Source organism: Pongo pygmaeus, chromosome 3 (assembly GCF_028885625.2).
Source record: "Pongo pygmaeus isolate AG05252 chromosome 3, NHGRI_mPonPyg2-v2.0_pri, whole genome shotgun sequence".
Lineage (NCBI taxonomy): Eukaryota > Metazoa > Chordata > Mammalia > Primates > Hominidae > Pongo > Pongo pygmaeus.
The window spans coordinates 88,988,826-89,013,756 of NC_072376.2; the positions used below are offsets into that span (position 1 = coordinate 88,988,826).

General features: G+C 41.6%; 1 protein-coding gene and 1 long non-coding RNA gene across 8 annotated transcripts in view; one reads left to right on the forward strand and one right to left on the reverse strand.

Moving 5' to 3' along the window:
- SHROOM3 (shroom family member 3) overlaps positions 1-24,512 on the forward strand; it is a 350,049-nt gene extending 325,537 nt beyond the window's left edge. For all 7 annotated transcript variants that reach the window (XM_054485820.2, XM_063663770.1, XM_063663772.1 and 4 more), the window contains 4 exons: positions 1,148-1,636; positions 4,246-4,396; positions 15,379-15,651; positions 23,528-24,512. In XM_054485820.2, the coding sequence (XP_054341795.1) occupies positions 1,148-1,636; positions 4,246-4,396; positions 15,379-15,651; positions 23,528-23,896 (1,282 nt within the window). In that variant the 3' untranslated portion in view covers positions 23,897-24,512. The remainder of the gene's footprint in view (positions 1-1,147; positions 1,637-4,245; positions 4,397-15,378; positions 15,652-23,527) is intronic.
- The window catches only part of LOC134739442 (uncharacterized), a 93,398-nt gene that overhangs the window by 46,333 nt on the left and 22,134 nt on the right, over positions 1-24,931 (reverse strand). Inside the window, exon 2 of the long non-coding RNA XR_010126074.1 lies at positions 2,760-3,311. This is a non-coding gene — a long non-coding RNA (uncharacterized LOC134739442). The remainder of the gene's footprint in view (positions 1-2,759; positions 3,312-24,931) is intronic.

Below are 24,931 nucleotides of genomic sequence, written 5' to 3' on the forward strand. Positions count from 1 at the left end.
CCATACAGCTCAGCTCAGGACACTGTTCATCTGTTTGCCTCAGGAGGTAGTTGGACCAGTGTCATTGGGACTGAGGAGTCAGGGTGGCAGAAATGAAAGCTGGAACCCAAGGGGTACATTTCACTTCTGGGGACAGGATAGGCTCAGGTGGTTCAAGTAAATCCCTCCTCCCTGGCTGAGTTCTGAATCAGTTAGGAAATAAGACAAAAGAGGAGGGCATATAGAAGACAAAAACATCACTTTTATTACTGACAGAGCTAACATTAAAGAATATGGCTTCAGATTTTAAGTGGGTCTCTTGATACTGAACCCCCAAGTTAAACAGGTTTACCTACCTCATCAAAGGTCATGCTAGACACACAAATACACATAGATATTAATATATACAGCCTTGAGGCAGCCTCAGTCTCGAAAGAGAAGAGACTGGGATGTGAATGCTCAGCTTCTCTTTCCAAAATCACTCCATGTCCATAGGGAGGAATAAAGAGTAGGGCTCAAGGTTGGTAATGTTTAGGGAAAACCTCTTGGAAGCTAGGAGAATGAGAAAGAAGCATTCCCCAACACATAGTTCCTAGAACAAGTAATCTCTCAAAACACCAAAAAAACACATTGCCTGACAGCACCTTTGGAGTGGCTTTCTTTAAACACCGCAAGAGTGACTTACTACCACTACCCCCTGTTAACCTAGACCTTTCAGAAATCTCTGGAATCTAACAGCAACATTCACCAGAACTGAATTCCTAGTCCATCTTCCTCAGGAGATGACAACCTCCTGACCAGCTGCTGGGCTCAGGAGCTCCTTTAGAGTGCTGTTGTTTTCTAAAGAAGGGGTTGATCTCAGAAATGTGACTGTCTCACCCTACTCCTATGTATATATCTATGTATGTTTGTGTCTAGCATGACCTGTGACTAGGTAGGTAAATGTTTTTAGTTTGGGGGTTCAGTATCAGGAGACCCACTTATAATCAGAAGCCATATTCTTTAACATTAGCTCTGTCAGTAACATGTGGAAGATGTGGAAAGCTACAGCCCTGATGTGGAAAGCTTCTCCCTCAGTCTTCCTCCACCCTCTTATCATCACCCTTCTCTTATCACTCTTTCTCTCTCTCTCTCTTTTTTTTTTTTTTTTTTTTAATATCCCCGGCAGCTCCAACAAACTTTCTAAAGTGACAATTGCAAGGGAAAGGCACGTGCCGGGTGCAGCCCATGTGGTAGGTAGTCAGACACTGGCTTCCAGACTCCAAACTTCTATCAAGGGTTCAGAGGCTGAGTCCACACCACCCTCCTTCATGAGCGTTCACCCCCAACTTGCTGGGTCTCTTGGTGGGCAGCCAGCATCCATCCAGACTCAAAGCCTCACCCATGATCCAGTCAATGGAACTCAGGGTTTAGAAAAGAAAGTCAGTTCTGATCCTCAGAAGAGTTCAGAAGACATTAGAACAGAGGCTTTGGCCAAGGAAATTGTCCACCAAGACAAATCTCTAGCAGACATTTTGGATCCAGACTCCAGGCTGAAGACAACAATGGACCTGATGGAAGGTTTGTTTCCCCGAGATGTGAACTTGCTGAAGGAAAACAGCATAAAGAGGAAGGCCATACAGAGAACTGTCAGCTCTTCAGGATGTGAAGGCAAGAGGTAAGTCTCTGGTGATGTCCTCAGAGAGACTTAACAATCAAACTCCTTCCATGGGGATGATGATAAGTCTAGGACTAGTTGCCTGATGTTTTCCTACTGCCACAGCTCCTGAACCAAGAGTGACATTTTATCTCAGTCTTGGAGGAATGGCTCTGGGAGTAAGGATGTGGGACAGGTATGCAACAACAAAGAAAGTAATAGTAATAATGATGATAATTGCCATTACTACCCATTGTTAACGCTGTGTGTCAAACATCGTATTAATTTATTTATATCAGCATTATTTAATTTTCACAAGAACTTTCTGAAGTGGCTACCAATTTTATCTCCATTTACAAATGAGGAAACTGAAGTACAGAGGAATTAAGACCATGCTCACCAAGGTCATTGAACATGTGAATGATGGCACCTGGATTTCATCACAGCCCCATGACTGTGCCTGTCTCCAGCAATTATACAGTGCCCCCAGCTCAGCAAAGGTGTACTTGCCCGTTCTGTATCAGAGCTGCTCTGGCAGAGAGGCCCCCAGAGCTCGGTGCTGGGAAAGGAGCAAGTGGAAGTGGTGAGCGTGGCCAACGTCTTGCCAAGACTGAGAGGGGAAGGGCTTTGTAAGGAGGAGAGCCTAGAGAAATAGATTCATGTACTACACTGACCCTTACCTCTGAGGCAGTAAGGTGGGGGTGGGTGTTGGCGCAAATCCTGAAAATCAGGAAAGGTATGAGTAGGGGCGCACTGTCTGGTTTGGCCCAGTCTGTGAGCCTCTGCTTCTGAAGCTCCTTGAGCCAGCCATGTAACATGTGTCCCAGTGTGCAGTCTGTGCTTTTGATGCTTTTCATTTCTCCTGGGTTACTGCAGTATTTTCTTGCATGCTTTATTTCCTTAAAAGACTACTATGAGAAAGATTGAGTAGCTTTCATTTTCTCTTTAATTTTCAGTGAAATCTTTGTGGATAGTCTGGGACTCAGCAGTTAGTGGCTTCCAGACTAAATAAAAACAGAACATTTTATCCAAATTTGGGATTGCATTTTAAAAATTTCCAACGGATCCTAACTAAATTGCTAACAGGAACACCATGTTTCATTTTGTGGGGGAGAGAGAGAGGAAAGAGCTATGTGATACTTACAAGCTATTTGTCACGTTGTCAGAGGCTCTTCTGATTCAAGGCCTTAACTGTCACCTTGTCCATTCCCCCGCTTTTATTTTCAGATTTGGGAAACAGACTAATTGAGGTGAAGTGATTTATCCAGGGTCATGTCTTTAGCAAACACATACTGAAAACCTACAATGTGCAAGGCAATCCACTGGGTACTATGGGGACCCCAAAGATAAGATTTTTGTGGGTGTGCCAGTCAGTTCACCATGGGTGGTTGCAGTATGGTCATTCTGTTCTCTGACCACTGGCTGAAGGACCAAAGTAACATCCTTAGCAAAGTATTTCCTAGCATTACCACTGGAAATATATGTTTGCTCCGTCAGTTTAGAAGCCGAATGGTCATGTAGCTTTTGCAGCACGGAGACCTTCCTGGGGATTTAAAAAAAAAAAAAAAAAAAAAAAAAAGCATGCGCCATCTCCTGGTGGAAATAAGCATTGTCCTGTTGGGCATGAGACGGCCAGTAGCCATTGTGAGGGTTGGTGAGATGCCAGAGAAACCCATTTGTAATGCGGTGGACATATCTGAAAACAAAAACAAACAAAAATGTATCAGAAAGTCTTTTCTCTGTCTTTCAATTAACTGGATTAAATGTGGTCATTGTTGCTTATGGGACAGTTATCAAGCAGGAAACTAGTAAAGATGATTTTTTGTGTGTGTGGTTCCTTATTTCATAGTAAAATGATGGGCTAGATGTTAAATAATATCACAAGATTGAATAAAGTTCCTCTCCAAGAGAACTGTACTTCCATAGAGTCATTTATTCAGTGGGTAGGATATGAATTATAGGCTGAAAGGCAACTCAGATGTTGTAAAACAGAGAACACTAGATAGCAGGTTTCTCAATTCTGAGTTTTTTCTTCAGCCTTAAAACATCCCTATTATATTATCAATGAGTAGATTTTATATCTTGTATTAGTTCACTGCGGACCAGAAAACTGCAGATTTCCCAGGATTATATGGGATAGCAGGCACACTTGAGAAGGAAAATTTTTGTGTGTTCAAGCAACAATGCATAGTAGGCACTGGAAAGATTACATGTAACCAAAGGAGTATAGGAAATAATTGATCTAAAACCTGAGGTTTGTGCAGCACCTTGAAAATACTTTCACACTGATGGAGTCATGGTTCCACACTGCCTTTCTCTGAAATAAGGAGTCAGTATCGTTCTTATATGAGTCACAAAAGCAGAGAGGTTAAATGTCTTCTCCAGAGTCAGCTGACACCCGCTGTCATCCCTAATGCTGCCTTTGGTGGTTTTCCATCCCAAGTTTGCCTGGCTTCAACAGCCCTGTACATAGTAATCACTCATTAGTTAACAGTTACTAGTTTATCCTAATTTCTGGGAAAGAAATTAAATAGAATTGTTACGTGCTTCTGAATGGACTGACATCTGCAGTGAAACAAAGCCTCTGGCGTGCTTTGTGTGGCTGTACTTTGTGCTCTTTTTTGGCCCAGGAATGAAGACAAGGAAGCAGTGAGCACGTTGGTTAACTGCCCTGCCTACTACAGTGTGTCTGCTCCCAAGGCTGAGCTACTGAACAAAATCAAAGAGATGCCAGCAGAAGTGAATGAGGAAGAGGAACAGGCAGATGTCAATGAAAAGAAGGTAAATAGAGGATGGGATGCCCTTGTTCTGCTTTCCTCAGAAAAATCGACAAGGTCCATGTAATCAGCGTGGTGACTGGGCCTCTTGAGGCAGGTGGGGAAAGGACCTGTCGCATCACCCGATTGCACCAAAATCATTAGACTTTGGATTTACGTGGCACTTTAACTAATTTCCTCTTAGCTTTTCTGTGAGTAGGCAGGGCAGGTAAGCTACTGTCCTTTTTGTTTTTACAAATAACAGAAGTGAAGCTTAGAGGGATGATTAGAAGTCTCATAGCCAGGACTTGAACCCAAGTCCCTAGCCTCCTAATCAAAAGCCAGGACCCTGACACTGTTCTCAGCTGCTGGTTGGCCAGTGCCAACGGTGTGTGTAATTTTCTTGTTTCATGGTCAAAAGGAAAATTTAAAAATCTAGAAACTTTTTTTAGGGAAGGAGGCCAATTGTTAAATGAAACTTCTGAGAAAAAGTAATATTAACCTTTATATCTTCCCCAGCCCTCTTTGCGGGACTTCCGTGAATAGCTTGAAAGTGCAGTGCTGGAATCTAGTTGTTAGCATTTGATACTCCTACAGAGATTTCAAATGTTAAGACACTTAAAAAATGACCGTGATGCTGCTGCTGTCTTCCCACATGCCATGGAGATCTAAACTGGGCTGTGTCTGCAGGGGAGAAAGTTCTCGCCTTCCACTTTCTCTGTAGCACCAGAGGGGCTGCCTTCTGCTGTGCTTGCAGCTCTCTATGCAGCTCAGACATGCGTGCCGCAAAGGAAAGCTTGCTTGCTTCTTGCTGAGCCTGGAGTGTAAGTGGTTTTCAGTGATCCTGATTCCAGGAGAAACTTTCTAGGGTGATTTTATTTCATTTGCTCTACAATGTGTCCCAAGCTGTCTTGTCTGTTGGAATGAAACCACAGGATATACACCCTAGAAGCAGAGGGTTATTGGACAGGAGGGATCTTTGCAGCACCTCTGGGTCATGGCTAACATGCTAATGCAACCATTGTAGTAGCAAGCTCCCTGCTAGCCCAAAGTTTTCCTATTTACATACTTGTCATTGTATACCCGATATATACCTACCCCAGCACTGCTGAGCACTTCATTTAACGGGTCCCCTCATTGCAAATAAGACCACTTGGCTTTTGGTCTGTCTATATTTATCCCAAAGAGAGAGCTATGTATACACCCTTACATGACCACGTTGCCATGGCATCTTTAACTGAACGTTTTACACAATTTTTTGTTATTCTATTTTCTGCCTGTGGGCATACCTGCTTTACAGTTGCAATGTGGCAAATACTCATTGCTTTTTCTCCCTATCTTAATTTTTAAGTGGTTTTTTTTTCTAACTTTTATTTTAGAATCGGGGCATAGGCAGGTTTCTTACAAAGGTATATTGCATGATCCTGAGGCTTGCTGTATGATTGTATGCATCACCCAGGTAGTGAGCATAGTACCCAATAGGTAGTTTTTTAACCTTTGTCCCCTTTCCTTCCAGCCCCCTCTTTTATTCTCCAGTGTCTGTTGTTCCCATATTTACGTCCATGTGTACCCAATTAATTGTTTTCCCATCACTTTCAATTATCACCATCTCACTCTAAGCATTATGTGGCAAAAAGTATTTTTAGACTGAGAATATGAAGAAATAGAGAATTCATCCTCATGGGAAACATTAGGTAGCATGTATTTCATTCCAAGTGTGGGCGGCTATATGTTTGGTTTCCTTTTCAACACAATGCTGTACTATCTTACTTGCACAAAACTCCTCTGACACTTGTACTGCCACATTTTATGCTAATCAGAATTAGAGAATTTAAGGGCTGGGGTCACACAGTTAATAGATGCTAAAGTCTGATTTAACCTTGTCTTTCTGACCCCAAAGCCTGCTAAAAATTGCTCCCAGGTCAGTTGCGTTTAAACCTTGCTGCCCTGGGAACTGAGCTAAACTGGAGGTTCTCTGGGTATAACTAACCAGAGCTAGAGTTTGAGATTAAAACCAGTTAAAACCCATTTTAAACCAAAAATATGAGAACAGCAGTGTCCGTGACTTGAGGACTGAGGAGTTTCGAGTCATTTGGAATGCCTTTTGGGGGAGTCACGGGCTTAGGAAGACAAAACCCCACTCAGGGTGAAAGGGATCCTAGGGAGAGGAAATGTCACAGCCACATAACCAGGGCCTGGCACCTAGCACGTGCTCAATAAACATTTGTTTCATGAAGTTATAAAGTGCAAAACTCCCAAGTTGGATCTTACCATTTAACTGAAGAAAAATATCCAGAGGCCACTGTGGAAAGGTTGTAGGGTTAGAGTCTATGGCCTTGCCATCCTGAACACATCTGATGTCAGAAGCTGACCAGGGTCAGGCCTGGTTAGTACTTGGATGGGAGATCATGGGGTTAGAATTCAGAAGAAAAAAAATCTTGAAGTTAAGCAACTAGTTTGACCTTTCTTGACCCTTTTTTCTTTATAAAATGGAAGTGGTAATGATCTCTCACATAATAGTTGTGGGGTCAAATTAACTGATATATATTAATGTGCTTTTTAAGCTGCAGGGTGTAAGAGCGTATAATATCTTAACAGAAGTGTTTAAGGTGATGTCATGTAAATATGCAAATGTTGATGGCATCTGGTATCTTTCATGTTAAGATGTTCAGTGAGAAGGTGCCTTATTGCCAACAAGCCTAGGCACTTTCCTAAATCAGACTCTTAGGAGGAAAAACAGCTCACATTTGTTTTCTCTCTTCACTGTGGAAAATGTTGCCCACAGCACCAGGGGGATGATACCCACTTGCCCTGTGGGCTTTTATCTGGCTCTTCAGGGATAAAGAAAGATGAGAAAAGGCTATTTAGTTAATGAGGCCTCCACATCCAGTTAGAATTTCCGTTGGTTCCTTCTTCCCTCAATCCTTTCTTCTAGGGCTGTAAGTGGCCTGAGGGTTTGCATCACTTTGTGAGTGTGAAATGTTAGGCTCATAGATGCTTAGTGAGAACACGCCTTCTCTGTTTCAGACACTGTGCTCTGCTTGGGCATACAAACATGAATAAGACACTGTATCTGCTCTCCTGGAACTTTAGACTGGCAAGGGAGGTGGATTATTTTAGTACTACGTTATTGGTCTTCGGACAGATACATGGCCTGTACTGGGGGAGCCCAAAGGAGCAGTTCCTAACTCGAGAGTAGAGTCAGATTTTTACCTCCTCCAGGAAGATAAAACCTGAGATCAGCATTGAAGAATGTTATTGGTGGGAGTCAGGAGCATTTGAGACAAAAGGAAAAGCATAAAGAGAAACCGAAAGATAAGAAAAAGCATAGAATGTGTATGGTAAAGAAGGGTGCTTCAAGTAGTTTGGTATTTTGGAATGTAACAAAGGCTCATGATTAAATAAAAAATCACCAAGCTTAAGCCAGGCACAGTGGCTCACACCTGTAATCCCAGCACTTTGGGAGGCCAAGGCGGGAGGATTGCTGGAGCCCAGGAGTTTGAGACCAGCCTGAGCAATATAGTGAAACCCTGTCTCTACCAAAAATATAAAAAATTAGCCAGGTGTGTTGGCGCACAACTGTAATCCCAGCTACTCGGAAGGCTGAGGCAGGAAAATTGCTTGAACCCAGGAGGCAGAGGTTGTAGTGAGCTGAGATCGTGCCACTGCACTCCAGCCTGGGTGACAGAGCGAGACTCCATCTCAAAAAAAAAAAAAATTAAAAAACTAAAAAATTAGCTGAGCATGGTGGCACACACCTGTGGTCTGAGCTACTTGGGAGGCTGAGGTGGGAGGATCGCTTGAGCCCGACAGGCAGAGGCTGTAGTGAACCAAGATCGTGCCACTCCAATCCAGCCTGAGTGACAGAGTGAGACCCTGTCTCAAAAAAGAAAAAAAAATTACCAAATTTAGAAAATAATAAAGGAGGGCCACAAACAGTGGGAGATGAAGCTGGAAGGGTTCACAAGAGCCAGTAGGTCATAAGGTCACGTAGGGCTTTTTATGAAATGCTGAAGTTCGGATTTTATCATATGACAATGGAGAACCCTTTGAGATTTTAGTTTGTTGTAATGAACTACAAGTTTATAAATGTGTAATCGAATTTTCATTGGTATCACTTACATTTACATATCTGATTTGGAAACACAAAAGTTTTAAATAAGTGATGTCGTTGAAAACATCTGTTAATATATTCAGCAAAATGCAGTTTTCTTCCTGAAATACAACAAGCTTTTCTAATGATGGTTTAGAAAAATGATACTTGGTCAATATCCATTCTCCAATATTGTTTTGAGGTAGAATGTAGCCTTTGACCAACTTTTGCAAAGTAATAATTTGTTATTTAATATTTAAAGTTATTAATAACCTAAGATATATATCTAGGCTAGGAACTAGAGTCTTGGTTTACTAATAACTATTTTATAAATTAAAAATAACACTTTAGTTTCACTTTGATATTTCTATTTATATATCCTAGATGATGAATAATATTCCAAGTAAGTATCAGTTAAAATATGAAACTTTCATTGTCTGAACTTTTGATATACATAAAACTAAAGACAGTGTAAATAATCAGAGCTGTCAATTTTTTGGCTAAAGCCTGCCTTATTATTAGGCAAAATTCTACTTAAACCAATCACATGATTCCCTATTCTGAAGGCCAACAGGCTTTGGCTTCAGAAACTTAGAGGAATATTTCAAAAGGCAAAAGGAATCTATTGTTCCTCGGAGTCGGCTTTTCTCAGGAGATCACTGGTTCTCAGCTGCCCATTCCTGCTGCTCTTCCTTCATTCCTGAAGTTCCAGCTCTCCCTCTGGTCTTACTGCCTTTCAGTATTTATTTTAGAATAGGTCTGCTGATAACACATTCTTTTAGTTTTCTCCATCTAGGAATGTCTTTATTCCACTGTCACCCTTGAAGTGCATTTTCACTGGATATGGAATTCTGGGTTGACTCTTTTCTTTCAGTACTTAACAAATGTTCACTTTCCTCTTGCTTCCATGGTTTCTAAGGAGAAATGCACAGTCCTTTAAATATGGGCTCCTCCTGTATGCAATGTGTTGTTTTCCTCTGGCCACTCTCTTTAGTCTCTAGCATTTTGATTATGATTTGGATGGACTTAGTTTTCTTTGAGTTGATCGTATTTGGGGTTTGCTGACCCTCTTGGTTCTGTAAATTTACATCTTTCACCAAATTCTGGAAGTTTTCAATATTCTGTCTTCAAATATTCTTAATGCATTAATCTCTTTCCCTTCTCCCTCCAGGACTTTAGTGACTAGTGATACAGTATTTCAGTGACAGTTCATATTGTCCCACAAGCTCCATTCATTTTTTTTTTTAATCTGTTTTCTTTCAGTCCTTCAGATTGGATAATTTCTATTGGTCTGTTTTCAAGTTCACTGACTTTCCTATCTCCATTCTGCCAGTGATTTTTTTTTTTAATTTCAAATAGTATAGTTTTTAGTTCTAAAATTTACATTTAAAAAATAGTTTCTATTTCTTTGCTGAGAAGGTCTCTCTTTTTAAAGTTGTTTTAAAAACTCTTGTAGAGTCTGGGCACAGTGGCTCATGCCTGTAACCCAGCACTTAGGGAGGCCGAGGCAGGCAGATCTCTTGAGTCTAAGAGTTCAAGACCAGCCTGGCCAACATGGTGAAACCCCATCTCTACCAAAAAAAAAAAAAATTAGCCAGGTGTGGTAGTGCGTGCCTGTAATCCCAGCTACCCGGGACGCTGAGGTGAGAGGATCACCTGAGCCTGGGGGGTCGAGGCTGCAGTGAGCTGTGATTACGCCAGCAAAGCCTATGTGGTAGAAATGGCTTTATCTAGTCCTAGTTTTTACAAGCTAAGCAGAATTCTGCTCTATTCCTAAATCCCAACCACTTGGCTAGTAGTCCTGAATTACTCTTAAGACGGAGACACACAGAGGCCAACTGTGTGTGTAGAGTGACATTATTGGCGATGTGGTCTTGTCAGGGGAAGGAGTATTCCCCCTACAGACATCTATCTAATATGAGTGGTGTGTCATCTTCAAATTGTTGTCTAATCTTACGACTGCACAAAAAAAATAATTAGAATGTGTATAATACTTTCATATTTTCCAAAGTGATTGCACCAGCCTTCAACTCTTCAAACTTCTGGCCTCCATTTCAACATTCATGTCTTGAGAAGTCGAATTTCTAGAAAATGCTTTTGAAAAACTCAACAGTGGAAAGAAACAAAGCTTTTCTTTTCATCCTCATGGTTTTCGTTATTTCTATTATTACTTCTTTTGAAACTAATATCATATGTTGTGGTTTCCGCCAGCCTCATTTGAGCCTCATAGTATTCTTATGAGCTATTTTAATAAAGTGATGAAAGTCTGAAGCCAGATGATCTGCGTTTAAGCCTGGCTCTGTCACGTACCAGCTGCATGGCCTTGAACAAGTTAACCTCTATCCTCCTCACTTTCCTCATCAGTAAATGGGGATAATAATAATATCTCTCTCACCGGGTTGTTGCAAGTAGTAATTGAATAGTAAAACACTTAAATGGTGTCTGGCACAGAGAAAGAGCTGAATACTTAGACATTATTATTAGTTTTCGGCAGGTGTTATTGTCTTCTCGCTGTGGATAACTGAGAAACAGAAGGTCAAGTGACTTGCCTGATGCTGAATGTTATGTCAGAGCCTCCTGCCTCCTTGTCCAGTGTTCATCCTGCTGTAGGCAGGAAGTGGGGAAGGGTCCAGAGGACATTTCTGCAGAGGATGAGGTAGGAGGGAGGGTCTGTGAAGCTATGTTTGGAGGAAGAACTCGTATAAATAGTATCTCACACAGGGTGAGCTAACAGTTTATGCCAGATGAGAAGTGGATAAATGATTTTACAAATTAAGTAGCTCCTGAGAGACTAGTGTGTTATTTAAAACAAAACACACCTCTTCTCCCTCCCCCGGTGAGTTATTCTGGTAGAAATTGGTAGGTTTTTTGGAAGAGATCTGCCTGGCAAAGAAATGGCTATTTAGTATAGCCAGCTTTCCCTTACTGCTGTCAGTTTCTCAAATCCCTCTTAACTGCATTTTTAAATTCAAATTCTCATATTTTAAGGGGCTTGTTAGGGCTTTTTAAAAATTCAAATGCCACCTAACTGAGGAACATTCAGCCAGGAGTGACTGATGTGACCACTCAGTAATTCTGGCCTTAGCATCTATGGCTGAGCCATGAGATATCACATTAGAGCCCAGCAAATATTAATAACTTTCCAAAATCAGAATGCCACAAAATGTATATTAGTTCTTTCCACAGAAGCCTCCCCACATCACTTCTATACATTTTCATCTCATTCCGTTCTTTCTTGTACCGTGAAACCTGGGGTACACACATGCTCCTGTGACAGATTTATTTATGGTTCTGCCCAGCACTGATGTCTCTGAAAACCAAAACAGGGTCTGGGAAGGAAAGATGGGGTTGATTGATTGGACAGTTGTGTCTGAACCCTGATTACAGTTTGGCTGGGTCACGTTATTTTGACCCTTCCAGTCCACTGAACCATGCTCACCTCAGGGCCACCCCTGCAGTGTTGCTGATCTGCTTGGGTGCCAGAGAGAGCTGTTGAGCTGAGTTCAGCAGAAAATTTGAAAGGATGAGTTCTCTCCTCTCATCACTCACCCCCACATGTGAGAACAAACTACTTATCCTTGGTTTCTGCCCATTTGCAAATTGATAAGCATCACACATGTCCTTTAAAATACCAGCCTCTGGCTGGGCGTGGTGGCTCACACCTGTAATCCCAGCACTTTGGGAGGCCAAGGCAGGTGAATAACTGAGGTCAGGATTTCGAGACCAGCCTGACCAACATGGTTAAACCCCATCTCTACTAAAAATACAAAATTAGCTGGGCGTGGTGGCAGGTGCCAGTAATCCCAGCTACTCGGGAGGCTGAGGCAGGAGAATCACTTGAACCCAGGAGGCAGAGTTTGCAGTGAGCCGAGATCACGCCATCGCACTCCAGCCTGGGCAACAAGAGCGAAACTCCATCTCAAAAAAACAAAACAACAAAAAAAAGCAGCCTCTAAGAGCCATAGGAGGATTTTTAAATACAATGAGGCCACATGAAATAATAGTTTAATAAGTGTTTTAGTTCCTTCCAGAAATGACAACACACCATACTAGTTTCAAAAAAAGTCATTAATAGAAATAATGAAAAACAGGCTGAAAAAACCCACCTTGTTTATTTCCACTATTTAGTTTTTAAAAAGCATTTTCTAGACATTCTAGAAATTCTGCTTCTCAGGACATGAGGTTGAAATGGACGCCTGAAATTTGAATGAGCCGAAGGCCTTTTCCTGAGGGTGGAGTGATAGAATGTTTTGCCCCAGTAACTATCTCTTTCAATTTGGTTTAACCCAGTTGTCTTTAAGTGTCTTCCAGTAACATCTAGAGCAACAAGCCTAGGAAATGTACCCTACGAGTTAAAAATTCCTGGGCTGACTTCACATAGATGACATTCTCTCTCATTATCTGTCTGAAAAACAGGAATGATGACATTTGTCTTAACCCAGTCCAGCAGGAATGCTGGGAGACACAACAGCATGCAGTGTTTATTTTTCCTGCTGCTTTGCATTCCAGTGTCCTTGCCATTTTCTCCATATGCACTGATATCACAGTGAAAGATCATCACACCCTGCCAGGCATTCTGCTGGAGGTATATAACATGTTATCTTGCAGGTAAAGTTCATAGCTTCCAGCCAGAATTGCTTTTTTGGAAAATGAAATTTTTCCAGGAGAAGATAAGAAAACTTAAATAATTAATATTAAGCAATTTTAACAGCTTGAGGAAAACCAAAGATTATAAACTGCAATGAGATGGTGCAGCAGATGTGATTTTTTTTTTTTTTTTTTTTTTTTTTTGAGACAGAGTCTCATTCTGTTGCCCAGGCTGGAGTGCAGTGGTGCGATCTAGGCTCACTGCAAACTCCACCTCTCGGGTTCAAGCGATTCTCCTGCCTCGGCCTCCTAGTAGCTGGGATTACAGATGCCCACCATCATGCCTGGCTAATTTTTGTATTTTTTTTCAGTAGAGACGGGGTTTCACCATTTCGGCCAGGTTGGTCTCGAACTCCTGACCACAGGTGATCCGCCCACCTCAGCCTCCCAAAGTGCTGGGATTACAGGCGTGAGCCACTGCGCCCGGCCTGGATGTGAATTTTTTAGCCACCTGCAGCCTCTAGGATTAGGCAGATTGAGAAAACAACAAGATGTCACCATTAAAGCCAGAACTTAGACATTTCAAGGACATTATGAACCTCACTCACTTGTGAAGTACCTCTGATGGTCCAACTCCAAGATAGGCAGATTGTGGAGAAATAAATATTTCCCTAGTCATTGTGATTACATTCCTAATGGACCTTCTCTGGTGTTGATACTGAAATAGTACAAAAAGTTGTCAGTACCCTTCAATTCTGTTGGTCAAAAATATGTTTTTCCTTTTTTTGTTGTTGTTTTTTTTTTCCTTTAAAATGAACATATACTTCCAACATAGAAGTTGTAACCTTTATGTTTAACCAAGTTTCCAGTTGAAGCCAGTTTGAGGTGTGCATGTGATGTGTGTACATGTGTCTGTATAAGCATGTGTGTGTATATACACACACACCAATTTTTTATACATATATATATAGTATGCATGTGTGTATGTACATACAGACAATTTTTGAGCTGGGACCTTTTTAGCAGTAAAAAAAAAAAAAAAAGTAAGTTTTAACTAAAAAAGATTGTCTTCTTTCCATCTAGCTATTTTAGGCTAAGAGAAAAATGAAAGACTAATTACAAAAACCGTGGAGTTTAATTTCTGTTGTGCAAAAGAAGCAGTAGACACTTAATATAAATGAATTCAAACTAGAAGCCACTAAGACATTTACTTACTTCCTTCAGTTAAATATATTGGGTATTTGCTTCACTGTTTTATAAGTATGGAAATATGTGATTAAGGTGTCAAATTGCACAGCTCTGGTAACCGGAGACGGGAGGTAGAACAAGGGGCTGACTTTCTGATAAAGGTCTTGGTGTCAATTTCTAATGATTGTACAAGGGTGGCTCCTAAAGTGAGGCTGACTTGAGTTCACTTCACCTCACAATGTCTTAGTTTCCTCCCTTATTATAGGTAGATAAAACAGTATCTACTATAAGATTGCTGGGAGAAGTAACATAATCAATGTAGAGTTTCTCCATATGTATGGCACATATCAACTGCTCTACAAATGGTAGCTAAATTAATATTCAACTCAGCTCTAAGACCTTAGGCCAATCCCTTAAATTCCTCTGACTCTTTGCCTATTTGTAAAATAAGAATACTGTTTACTCTACCTGCCTACTTACCCATAGTATTGTCATGAGGATCAAATGAGAACATGTCTTAAAAGGACTTTTAAAAATGAGTAATTGGCCAGGCACAGTGGCTTATGCCTATAATCCCAGCACTTTGAGAAGCTGAGGCTGGTGGATCACTTGAGGTTAGGAGTTCGAGACCAGCCTGGCCAACATGATGAAACCCCATCTCTATTAAAAATACAAAAATTAGCCAGGTGTGATGGCGGGCACCTGTAATCACAGCTACTCGGGAGGCTGAGGCAGGAGAATTGCTTGAACCCAGGAGGCAGAGGGTTGCAGTGAGCCGAGATTGAACCCTTGTACTCCAGCCTGGGTGACAAGAGCAAAACTCTGTCTCAAAAAAAAAATAAAAATAAAAAAATAACAAACCAGTTAGAAGACAAAGCTGTACATAGCATGACACAATGGAAAACATTACAAGGTTGTGTGTAATCAAGTGTTGGCATGTGAGGTTTAGAGAAAGGCAATGGTAGACCCTTAGGGAAAGAAGGCTATTATAGCATAATATTGGGGGACACTCCATATAGAGAAGGGGGAGGGTATTCAGCTGAGCCTTGAAGATGACAGAAGGTGGCTGGGGGAGGTGACTTCTGCTTCCATTGGCACCTCCTGTTGGCTGATCTTTGTGGTCTCATCTGTCATTTCAGGCTGAGCTTATTGGAAGCCTCACCCACAAGCTGGAGATCCTCCAGGAGGCGAAGGGGAGCCTGCTCATGGACATCAAGCTCAACAACGCCCTGGGAGAAGAGGTGGAGGCTCTGATCAGCGAGCTCTGCAAGCCCAATGAGTTTGACAAGTATAGGATGTTCATAGGGGATTTGGACAAGGTGGTCAACCTGCTGCTCTCCCTCTCGGGGCGTCTAGCCCGTGTTGAGAATGTCCTTAGCGGCCTTGGTGAAGATGCCAGTAATGAAGAAAGGGTAGGTGGCCTAGTGATGCAGTTCAACAAGTTCTCCCTCAGAGCCCACATACATAGAGAGGCACCATTAGACGCCATCCTTTCTCTCAGGAAGATTTGTGGCAATCTCTCTGGGGCAGGGAGAGAATACATGTATAGGTAACCAAGAAACAGAGAAGGCATTTTCTGTGTCAAGATGTAATGCTGGCCAGGCGTGGTGGCTCATACCTGTAATTCCAGCATTTTGGGAGCCCAAGGCAGGCAGATCACCTAAAGTCAGGAGTTCAAGACCAGCCTGGCCAACATGGTGAAACCCCGTCTCTACTAAAAATACAAAAATTAGCTGGGCACCATGATGCGTGCTTGTAATCCCGGCTACTCGGGAGGCTGAGGCAGGAGAATCGCTTGAACCCGGGAGGCAGAGGTTGCAGTGAGCTGAGATCATGCCGCTGCACTCCAGCCTGGGTGACCACATCAAAAAAAAAAAAAAAAGATGTACTGCTGTACTGCTGACACTTAAGGCTCACGGAATTCTTGGGAAAGTAAGAACCACAGGCACCAGAGTTTCTTTCCTCCCAACTGTCTTCCTTCCTTTCTTTCCCAAAAAGATAAAAACATGATGAATACATTAAAACAGGGAGGGGGCAGGAACATAGGCTTAAGGCTCCAGGGCATCTCACAGGAGGGGCCACAGGCACTCAGTGAGGATGCACCAGGGTGTCTCCACTGCACCCCCTCCTCGAAGGGAGGGTACAGGGGGACAGGTAACAGTGCTGACCCCACTGGAGACAATTCACCAAGAGCTTCCACCTGTCAAGCACTGTTAGCTTATGTGCAGTCTCATGGAATCCTCACAACAGCCCAGTAAGGGAGCTAGGAGAGGAGGAGTCCTGCTGCAGACTCCAAGTTGTATCACTACATTGAACAGAATTCCAGAGCTATAGAGCATTCTTCATCTACTCATCTGTACGGCAAATAGTTACTGGGGGTCTAGTGTGTGTCACTTAGTGGTCTAGGCACGTGGGATACATTTGTGAGCAGAGCAGACAGATCCTACCGTCCTGATACTGAACAACAAACAGTAGACACAATTATTTTATATATATGTGCACACAGTATGTGTGTGTGTGTGTGTGTATATATATATACATGCTAGAAGATGGAAACTACTCCAGCCATGAAGAGGGGCTCCTTTTCTTGCCTATGCTACCATCTTTCTTTTTTTTTTTTTTGAGACAGAGTCTCACTCTGTCACCCAGACTTGAGTGCAGTGGTGCAATCTAAGCTCACTACAATCTCTGGAACCCGTATTCATGCCATTCTCATACCTCAGCCTCCCGAGTAGCTGAGATTACAAGTGCACACCACCATGCCCAGCTAATTTTTGTATTTTTAGTAGAGACAGGGTTTTGCCATATTGGCCAAGCTGGTCTCGAACTCCTGACCTCAGGTGATCCACATACCTTGGCCTCGCAAAGTGCTGGGATTACAGGCATGAGCCACCATGCCCAGCCTACCATACCATCTTTCTTTTTCATTGCTCTCATGAATTCTCCAATAATTTCTCCTAATGTATTGCATTAAAAGGAAAGATATCCTTTTTCAAATAGATTTTAAAAGGATTAGAAAAAGTCTGGATCCTAAACATTTAGGAAAGTGACTCAGCATTTAGGAACTCTGCAGCGCCACTCTCAGCATCTTCCTCGTGTAAATGTGCTGAGTCAGCTTCCTTATCTAGAAATAGTCTGATACTACCTAAATCAGAAGTGTGTCCTGTCCTCCTTTCTTCCACTCGACAAACAGCTAACAGTAGCCTGTCAGATATGAGGTGCTGTGTCTGCTGGGGACAAATGCTGACTAAAACACAGCCCCTGCTCTCCAGGAACTCACAACTTATGGAGGAAAGCAGTATGCAGGAGCAATTGTGTGCTGGTGCTGAGCATAATGAGAAACTCAGCCACCAAACACTTCTCAGGTGGGGGAGCGTAAGGCAGGAAGGACTTCACACAGGGCACATGAATACAGTTTAGAAGAACCTCTTAATTCTAAGACAACTGAGAGGGGAAGGGCCTCACCATTTAGAAGAAATACCATAGACAAAGTCAAGAAAGAGATGCCATGTTTAAGAGTTGATTTGCATGTGGTTTGGTATGTCTAGAACATACAGTGATTGCTTGGTTTTGTTTTTAAAAATAGTGAGCTAAGGCTGGGCGTCGTGGCTCACGCCTGTAATCCCAGCACTTTGGGAGGCCGAGGCGGGCAGATCATGAGGTCAAGAGTTCGAGACCAGCCTGGCCAACATGGCAAAACCTCCTGTCTACTAAAAATACAAAAATTAACCGGGTGTGTGGCAGGTGCCTGTAATCCCAGCTACTCAGGAGGCTGAGGCAGGAGAATTGCTTGAACCCGGGAAGCGGAGGTTGCAGTGAGCCGAGATCACACCATCGCACTCCAGTCTGGGTGACAGAGCAAGACTGTCTCGGGGGTGGGGGGCGGGGGAGGAAAGAGCTATGGGAATATTAGAAACTGACAGAAAGTACATGGCCCCATCAAAAGAGATAAAGAAGAAAGTTCAAAGAAGGTGTGGGAAGGATTAAGGGGGAAACCAGGAAGGGGTAATGAGGGCTCTCCCCTTGTCCCTCACCCAGAGCTATAGCATCAGCAGCAAAGCCATTATGGGCCTCTTTCTGAAGGGGCAAGGAGAAGGGAGCCCTGATCAGAACCATAGCTGCAGCTGCCCTACAGCACTGAGGCCCTGGTAAAAGAATGCAACCGCCACCAACTCGAAGCCTGGCACAGAGGCAGCCAGGGATACATGCCACAATTTCTTTTCGCACTCTCCAGTCTCTTCTCCATCACTCCCCTTGGTCAAACCCAGACAGCAAGGGAGCCCAGTGGATGCAACCTCTAGAGTTCAGCTTCCTTCAGCACAGGGCAGAGAAGAGCGGGCCTGGAGAGGCAGACACGATATCCACCACAGAAAATCATCACAAAGACCTTACCGCAGTCATACACTAGACTTTAGACTTCAGCCTATAGGTAGGGAAGAGTCATGAACTAACTTCGTGACTTACTCAGCCTGGGGAGGGGCAAGATTGATGTTAAAATAACAGTTGGGAGGCTCGTTTTAATAGTCTAGACAAGGAGGGTTTATGCTGTTGATGTAGGCAATTGTCCTGGGGGTAGAGAAGAGGGAATAAATTAGAGAATGTATTAGCAAGGGGCATGTTAGATGAGGGGAAGGGTAGAGCAGAAAATAATTCCAAGTTTCCTATTGGGCCACCTGGACGAATGCTCTAGATATCTGAGACAAGAAAGACTGGAGCAGTTTCTTGTTAGGGCAAGATAAATTGTTCTAGAACTGAATTAAATTCAACACTTACATGCATGCCTGCACTCTTAAATACAAATAAGTTTGCTCACCCAAAAAATACTACAGCAGTATTGTATTTTTTTTATCATGATTGGTCTTTGTTAAGAAACTAAAACTATAAGTAGAAATGAAAAAAGGAAGAAAAATAGTTACCCAATGGGGGAGTAGTGAAGACCAGGACTGGGGAGGAGTATCTATAAGGCTTTAACTGAATCTCTAAAAAAAAAAATTTTAATCTAAAGCCAATATGAAAAAAGTGTTCATATTAAGATTTGGCACCATTAATGATAGGTACACAGAGTGATTCTCTATACATTACTGATGTCTAAAATATTTTATGTATTTTTTAAGGTAGGTGATGAAAAAATTCTCAATTTTTTAACTTGTATCTCAATGATACTTTGAAAGGCATCTTCATTCAAATTCAGTCCCTCGGGGGTTTTTTTTTTTTTTTTTTTTTTTTTTAAGGTATGTTTTTCTGCTTAGGGAAAGGAAACTTATGCCAATAAGCCTGTAATTCTTCACTTTTCCCCCAGGCATTATTATGTAAGATGTGACAGGCTAGTTTAGGGGGATTTAGGGCAAAGACACATGAGCCTTTGATAACCCTACATAAGCTATTTGTATTGAGGTATTCTTAAGTGATCTTATTTCTTGATTTTCATTTTAATTTTCCACAATCACTTTTTTTTAATTTCAATAGGTTTTTGGGGAACAGGTGGTGTTTTGTTACACTGATAAATTCTTAGTGGTGATTTCTGTGATTTTGGTGCCTCCATCACCCGAGCAGTGTACACCGTACCCAATGTGTAATCTTTTATTCCTCACCCACCTCCCACCCTTCCCGCTGAGTCCCCAAAGTCCTTTGTATCCTTCTTATGCCTTTGCATCCTCAATAGCTTAGCATCCACTTAAAACTGAGAACATACAACGTTTGGTTTTCCATTTCTGAGTCACTTCACTTAGAATAATGGTCTCCAACTCCATCCAGGTTGCTGCAAATGCCATTATTTTGTTCTTTTTTATGGCTGAGTAGTAGTCCATGGGGTGTGTGTGTGTGTGTATAAACCACAATGTGATACCACCTTACTCCTGCAAGAATGGCAATAAAAAAAAATACATGTTGGCATGGATGTGGTGAAAAGGGAACACTTTTACACTGCTGGTGGGAATGTAAACTAGTACAATCACTATGGAAAACAGTATGGAGATTCCTTAAAGAACTAAAAATACATCTATAATTTGGTCCAGCAATCCCACTACTGGGTATCTATCCAGAGGAAAGGAGTAATTATATGGAAAAGACACTTGCACACCCATATTTATAGCGTACAATTTGCAACTGCAAAAAAGGGAACCAGCCCAAATGCCCATCAGTTAACAAGTGAATAAAGAAAATGTGTGTGTGTATATATACATAACATATATATGTGTATATACACATGTATACACATACTATATATACACACCATATATATGTGTATATACAGATATATACACATACTATATATATGTATACACACACACACACATACATATATACACACATACCACATTTTCTTTATCCACTTGTTAATTGATGGGCTTTTGGGCTGGTTCCCTTTTTTGCAGTTGCAAATTGTGCTGCTATAAACATGGGTGTGCAAGTGTCTTTTCCATATAATTACTTCTTTCCTCTGGATAGACACCCAGTAGTGGGATTGCAGGACCAAATGATAGATGTACTTTTCGTTCTTTAAGGAATCTCCATACTGTTTTCCATAGTGGTTGTGCTAGTTTACATTCCCACCAGCAGTGTAAAAGTGTTCACTTTTCACCATATCCATGCCAACATATATTAATTTTTGATTATGGCCATTCTTGCAGGAGTAAGGTGGTATCACATTGTGGTTTTGATTTGCATTTCCCTGATAGAGATGTTGAGCAGTTTTTCACATGTTTGTTGACCATTTGTCCATCTTCTTTTGAGAATTGTCTATTAATGTCCTTTGCCCACTTTTTGATGGGATTTTTTCTTGCTGATTTATTTGTAGATTCTGGATATTAGTTCTTTGTTGGATACATAGTTTGCAAAGATTTTCTCCCACTCTGTGGGTTGTCTGTTTACTCTGCTGTTTTTATTTTGCTATGCAAAAGCTCTTTAGTTTAATTAAGTCCCATCTATTTGTCTTTGTTTTTGTTGCATTCCCTTTTGGATTCTTAGTCATGAACTCTTTGACGAAGCCAATGTCTAGAAGATTGTCTTCTTTCTGTCTAGCTATTTTAGGCTAAGAGAAAAATGAAAGACTAATTACAAAAACCATGGAGTTTAATTTCTGTTGTGCAAAAGAAGCAGTAGACACTTAATATAAATGAATTCAAACTAGAAGCCACTAAGATTCCTTCCTTCAGTTAAATATATCTTCCAGAATTTTTATGGTTTTAGGTCTTAGATTTAAGTCCTTGATCCATCTTGAGTAGATTTTTGTATAAGGTGAGAGATGAGGATCTACTTTCATTCTTCTACGTGTGGCTTACCAATTATTCCAGCACCATTTGTTGAATAGGGTGTCCTTTCTTCATTTTGTTTTTGTTTGCTTTCTTGAAGATCAGTTGGCTGTAAGTTTTTGGCTTTATTTCTGGGTTCTCTATTCTGTTCCATTGGCCTATATGCCTGTTTTTACACTAATACCATGCTGTTTTGGTGACTATGGCCTTGTAATATAGTTTGAAGTTGGGTAACGTGATGCCTCCAGATTTGTTCTTTTTGCTTAGTCTTGCTTTGGCTATACGGGCTCTTTTTTGGTTCCATATGAATTTTAGGATTGTTTTTTCTAGTTCTGTGAAGAATGATGATGGTATTTTGATGGGAATTGCATTGAATTTGTAGATTGCTTTTGACAGTATGGTCATTTTCACAATATTGACTCTACCCATCCATGAGCACAGGATGTTTCCATTTGTGTGTGTCATCATGATTTCTTTCAGCAGTGTTTTATAGTTTTCCTTGCAGAGGTCTTTAACCTCCTTGATTAGGTATATTCCTAAGTATTTTATTTTTTTGCAGCTATTGTGAAAGTGGTTGAGTTCTTGATTTTATTCTCAGCTTGGTCGCTGTTGGTGTATAGCAGTGCTACTTATTTGTGTACGTTGATTTTGTATCCTGAGACTTTACTGAATTCATTTATTAGATCTAGGAGCTTTTTGGATGGTCTTCAGGGTTTTCTAGGTATAGGATCATATCATTGGCAAACAGCAACAGTTTGGCTTCCTCTTTACCAATTTGGATGCCCTTTCTCTTGTCTGACTGCTCTGGCTAGAACTTTTAGTACAATGTTGAATAGCAGTGGTGAAAGTGAACATCCTTGTCTTGTTCTAGTTCTCAGGGGGAATGCTTTCAACTTTTCCCTGTTCAGTATAATGTTGGCTGTGGGTTTGTCTCCTCAATTACTTTGCCTAAAATGTCTGAATGGTTAAATACAATTTTTTTTTATTTAAAAATGATATTATGTGTCAGCATGTTGGAGAGAAAACCACATTAAAGATAACATATGCTACAATATCATAGAAAAGCGTAAGAAACTCTTAGAATATGACATTGCCATCATTGTTGAACAGAATTTCTCTCATTTTAGATCAGAGGCCTGCAAAAGAGAACTGAAAAAATGGAAACTGACTTCTTTAGAGATGGGAAATATGATGATCTCATTGTTATTATGGATTAGGGAGAGGTTCTCAAACTTTAGCCCCAAAAGAATCATCTGGAAGGCTCGTTAAAACAGGTTGCTGGGCCTCACCTCCAGAGTTTTTTATTCAGGAGGTAGAAGAGGGCCTGAACCCTTGCATTTCTAACAATTTCCCAGGTGATGCCATTGCTGCTGGTCCAGCAACCACACCTTGAGAACCACTGTATTCGTGTATACTCAAGGTACCTTGATGATTTTTTTTTTTTTTTTTTTTTTTTTTTGAGACAAGAGTCTCACTCTGTCATCCAGGCTGGAGTGCAGTGGCACATCTCGACTCCTCGACTCACTGCAACCTCCGCCTCCTGGGTTCAAGCAATTCTCATGCCTCAGCCTCTCGAGTAGCTGGTATTACAGGCATGTACCACCATGCCTGGCTGATTTTTGTATTTTTAGTAGAGATGGGGTTTCACCATGTTGGCCAGGCTGGGTTTGAACTCCTGGCCTCAAGTGATCCATCCATCCCGGCCTCCCAAAGTGCTGGAATTATAGGTGTGAGCCACCAAGCCCAGCTGATGATTGGTTTTTAAAGTCAAGAATCTGAAAGCAATTTTATCCCCAGCCAATTTAATGTAACACCTCTCAAACTGAAGCTATCCTATGAGTTACAAGTTAGAGAATGCTGTAATATGTAATATAAGGATAATAAGCTGATTTTCAAAAAGTTAGCCTCCTTACTTAGGAGTGACAATAGGAATAAAGCTTAGATATTTCCCAGTCCTGTCAGAGGTGTCCTTGCAGGGAGTCTGGCTCTTTTCTCCCTTTCCCTGGCCTTCATTGATCTGTCCGATTTTCCCTGGCAGAGCTCTCTCTACGAGAAAAGGAAGATCCTGGCTGGTCAGCATGAGGATGCCCGGGAGCTGAAGGAGAACCTGGATCGCAGGGAACGGGTAGTGCTGGGCATCTTGGCCAATTACCTTTCAGAAGAGCAGCTCCAGGACTACCAACACTTCGTGAAAATGAAGTCCACGCTCCTCATTGAGCAGCGGAAGCTGGATGACAAGATCAAGCTGGGCCAGGAGCAGGTCAAGTGTCTGCTGGAGAGCCTGCCCTCAGATTTCATTCCCAAGGCTGGGGCTCTGGCTCTGCCCCCAAACCTCACGAGTGAGCCCACTCCTGCTGGGGGCTGTACTTTCAGTGGTATATTCCCAACATTAACCTCTCCACTTTAACCTCTTCTAAAATACCCAACCAAAAGATCACTGTTTCTCTCAACACTATTTAATCTGAAAAATGTTTCAGTACAAACCACTGTTTGAACTATCTGGGTTATTGGTGTTTGTTCTTGATGAAAGGAAAAAAATTCTCTCCAGGAGGAAGCCTTTTTCCTTCTTGCCCTTCCTGATTGATCTTCTGAGAGCTCGAATGCTGCTGGACACGTACCCCTTTCCATTATTACTTTGTAGTAGAAAGAAAGTTAATGAAACTGAGAACTGATTGGAGGGTGTTTGATCATTTAGTTTTTAACAGGCTGAGGCAACATGGATCAGTGTGTGTGTCCCCCCTCAGGAATGTATCTACAGTGGCCTTCCTTGCTGGTGGGCAGTGTATCCTGATGGCAGGGTACAAGTACCATTAATGAAGGGTCTGCAACATAAAGCCTTAAAAAGACACACACTAAGAAAACTGTAAAACCTTGAACATTGTTATTTATATTTTTTAAAATGGAAAAGATCATTATGTTTGTTGTGCTAACCACTTATTTGATTCTGTTTTGTGGTGGACATAGACGACTACATTTGAGCTTTGTATTTTGTGAAAACCTTAATGAAATGAATTCCAAAGATAGTCACGTTGAGCGTGAAGACTTTTTTTCTTACATTCCTGTCTTATTTTTACAAACACGAGCAGGCATTCTGTGCTTCCACTGGACTGAGTATGGGGGAGTCCTGCTCCCCTGCTCTTCTCCTGTCTCACACCTTCCCCAGGAAGAAGGCCTCATGCACTGCGGTTATTGCATCATTTCCTAGTGCTTCATGTCATTATCACTGGTGGGGAAACAAAGCTAAATTTTATTAACAAAGACAACTCTCAGACCTATATAATAGGAGGAGGATGTCCAGAATCCAACAAAATTCAAACGGAGCCCATGCTGTTCTCCTGAACAAGATTTGGGCTAAATACGGCCTGTTTATTGAGGCTGTTTTAATGATGCTTTAAAAAAAATGTTTTCTAAAATGTCAAACCTGTTGACCACACTTTGATTA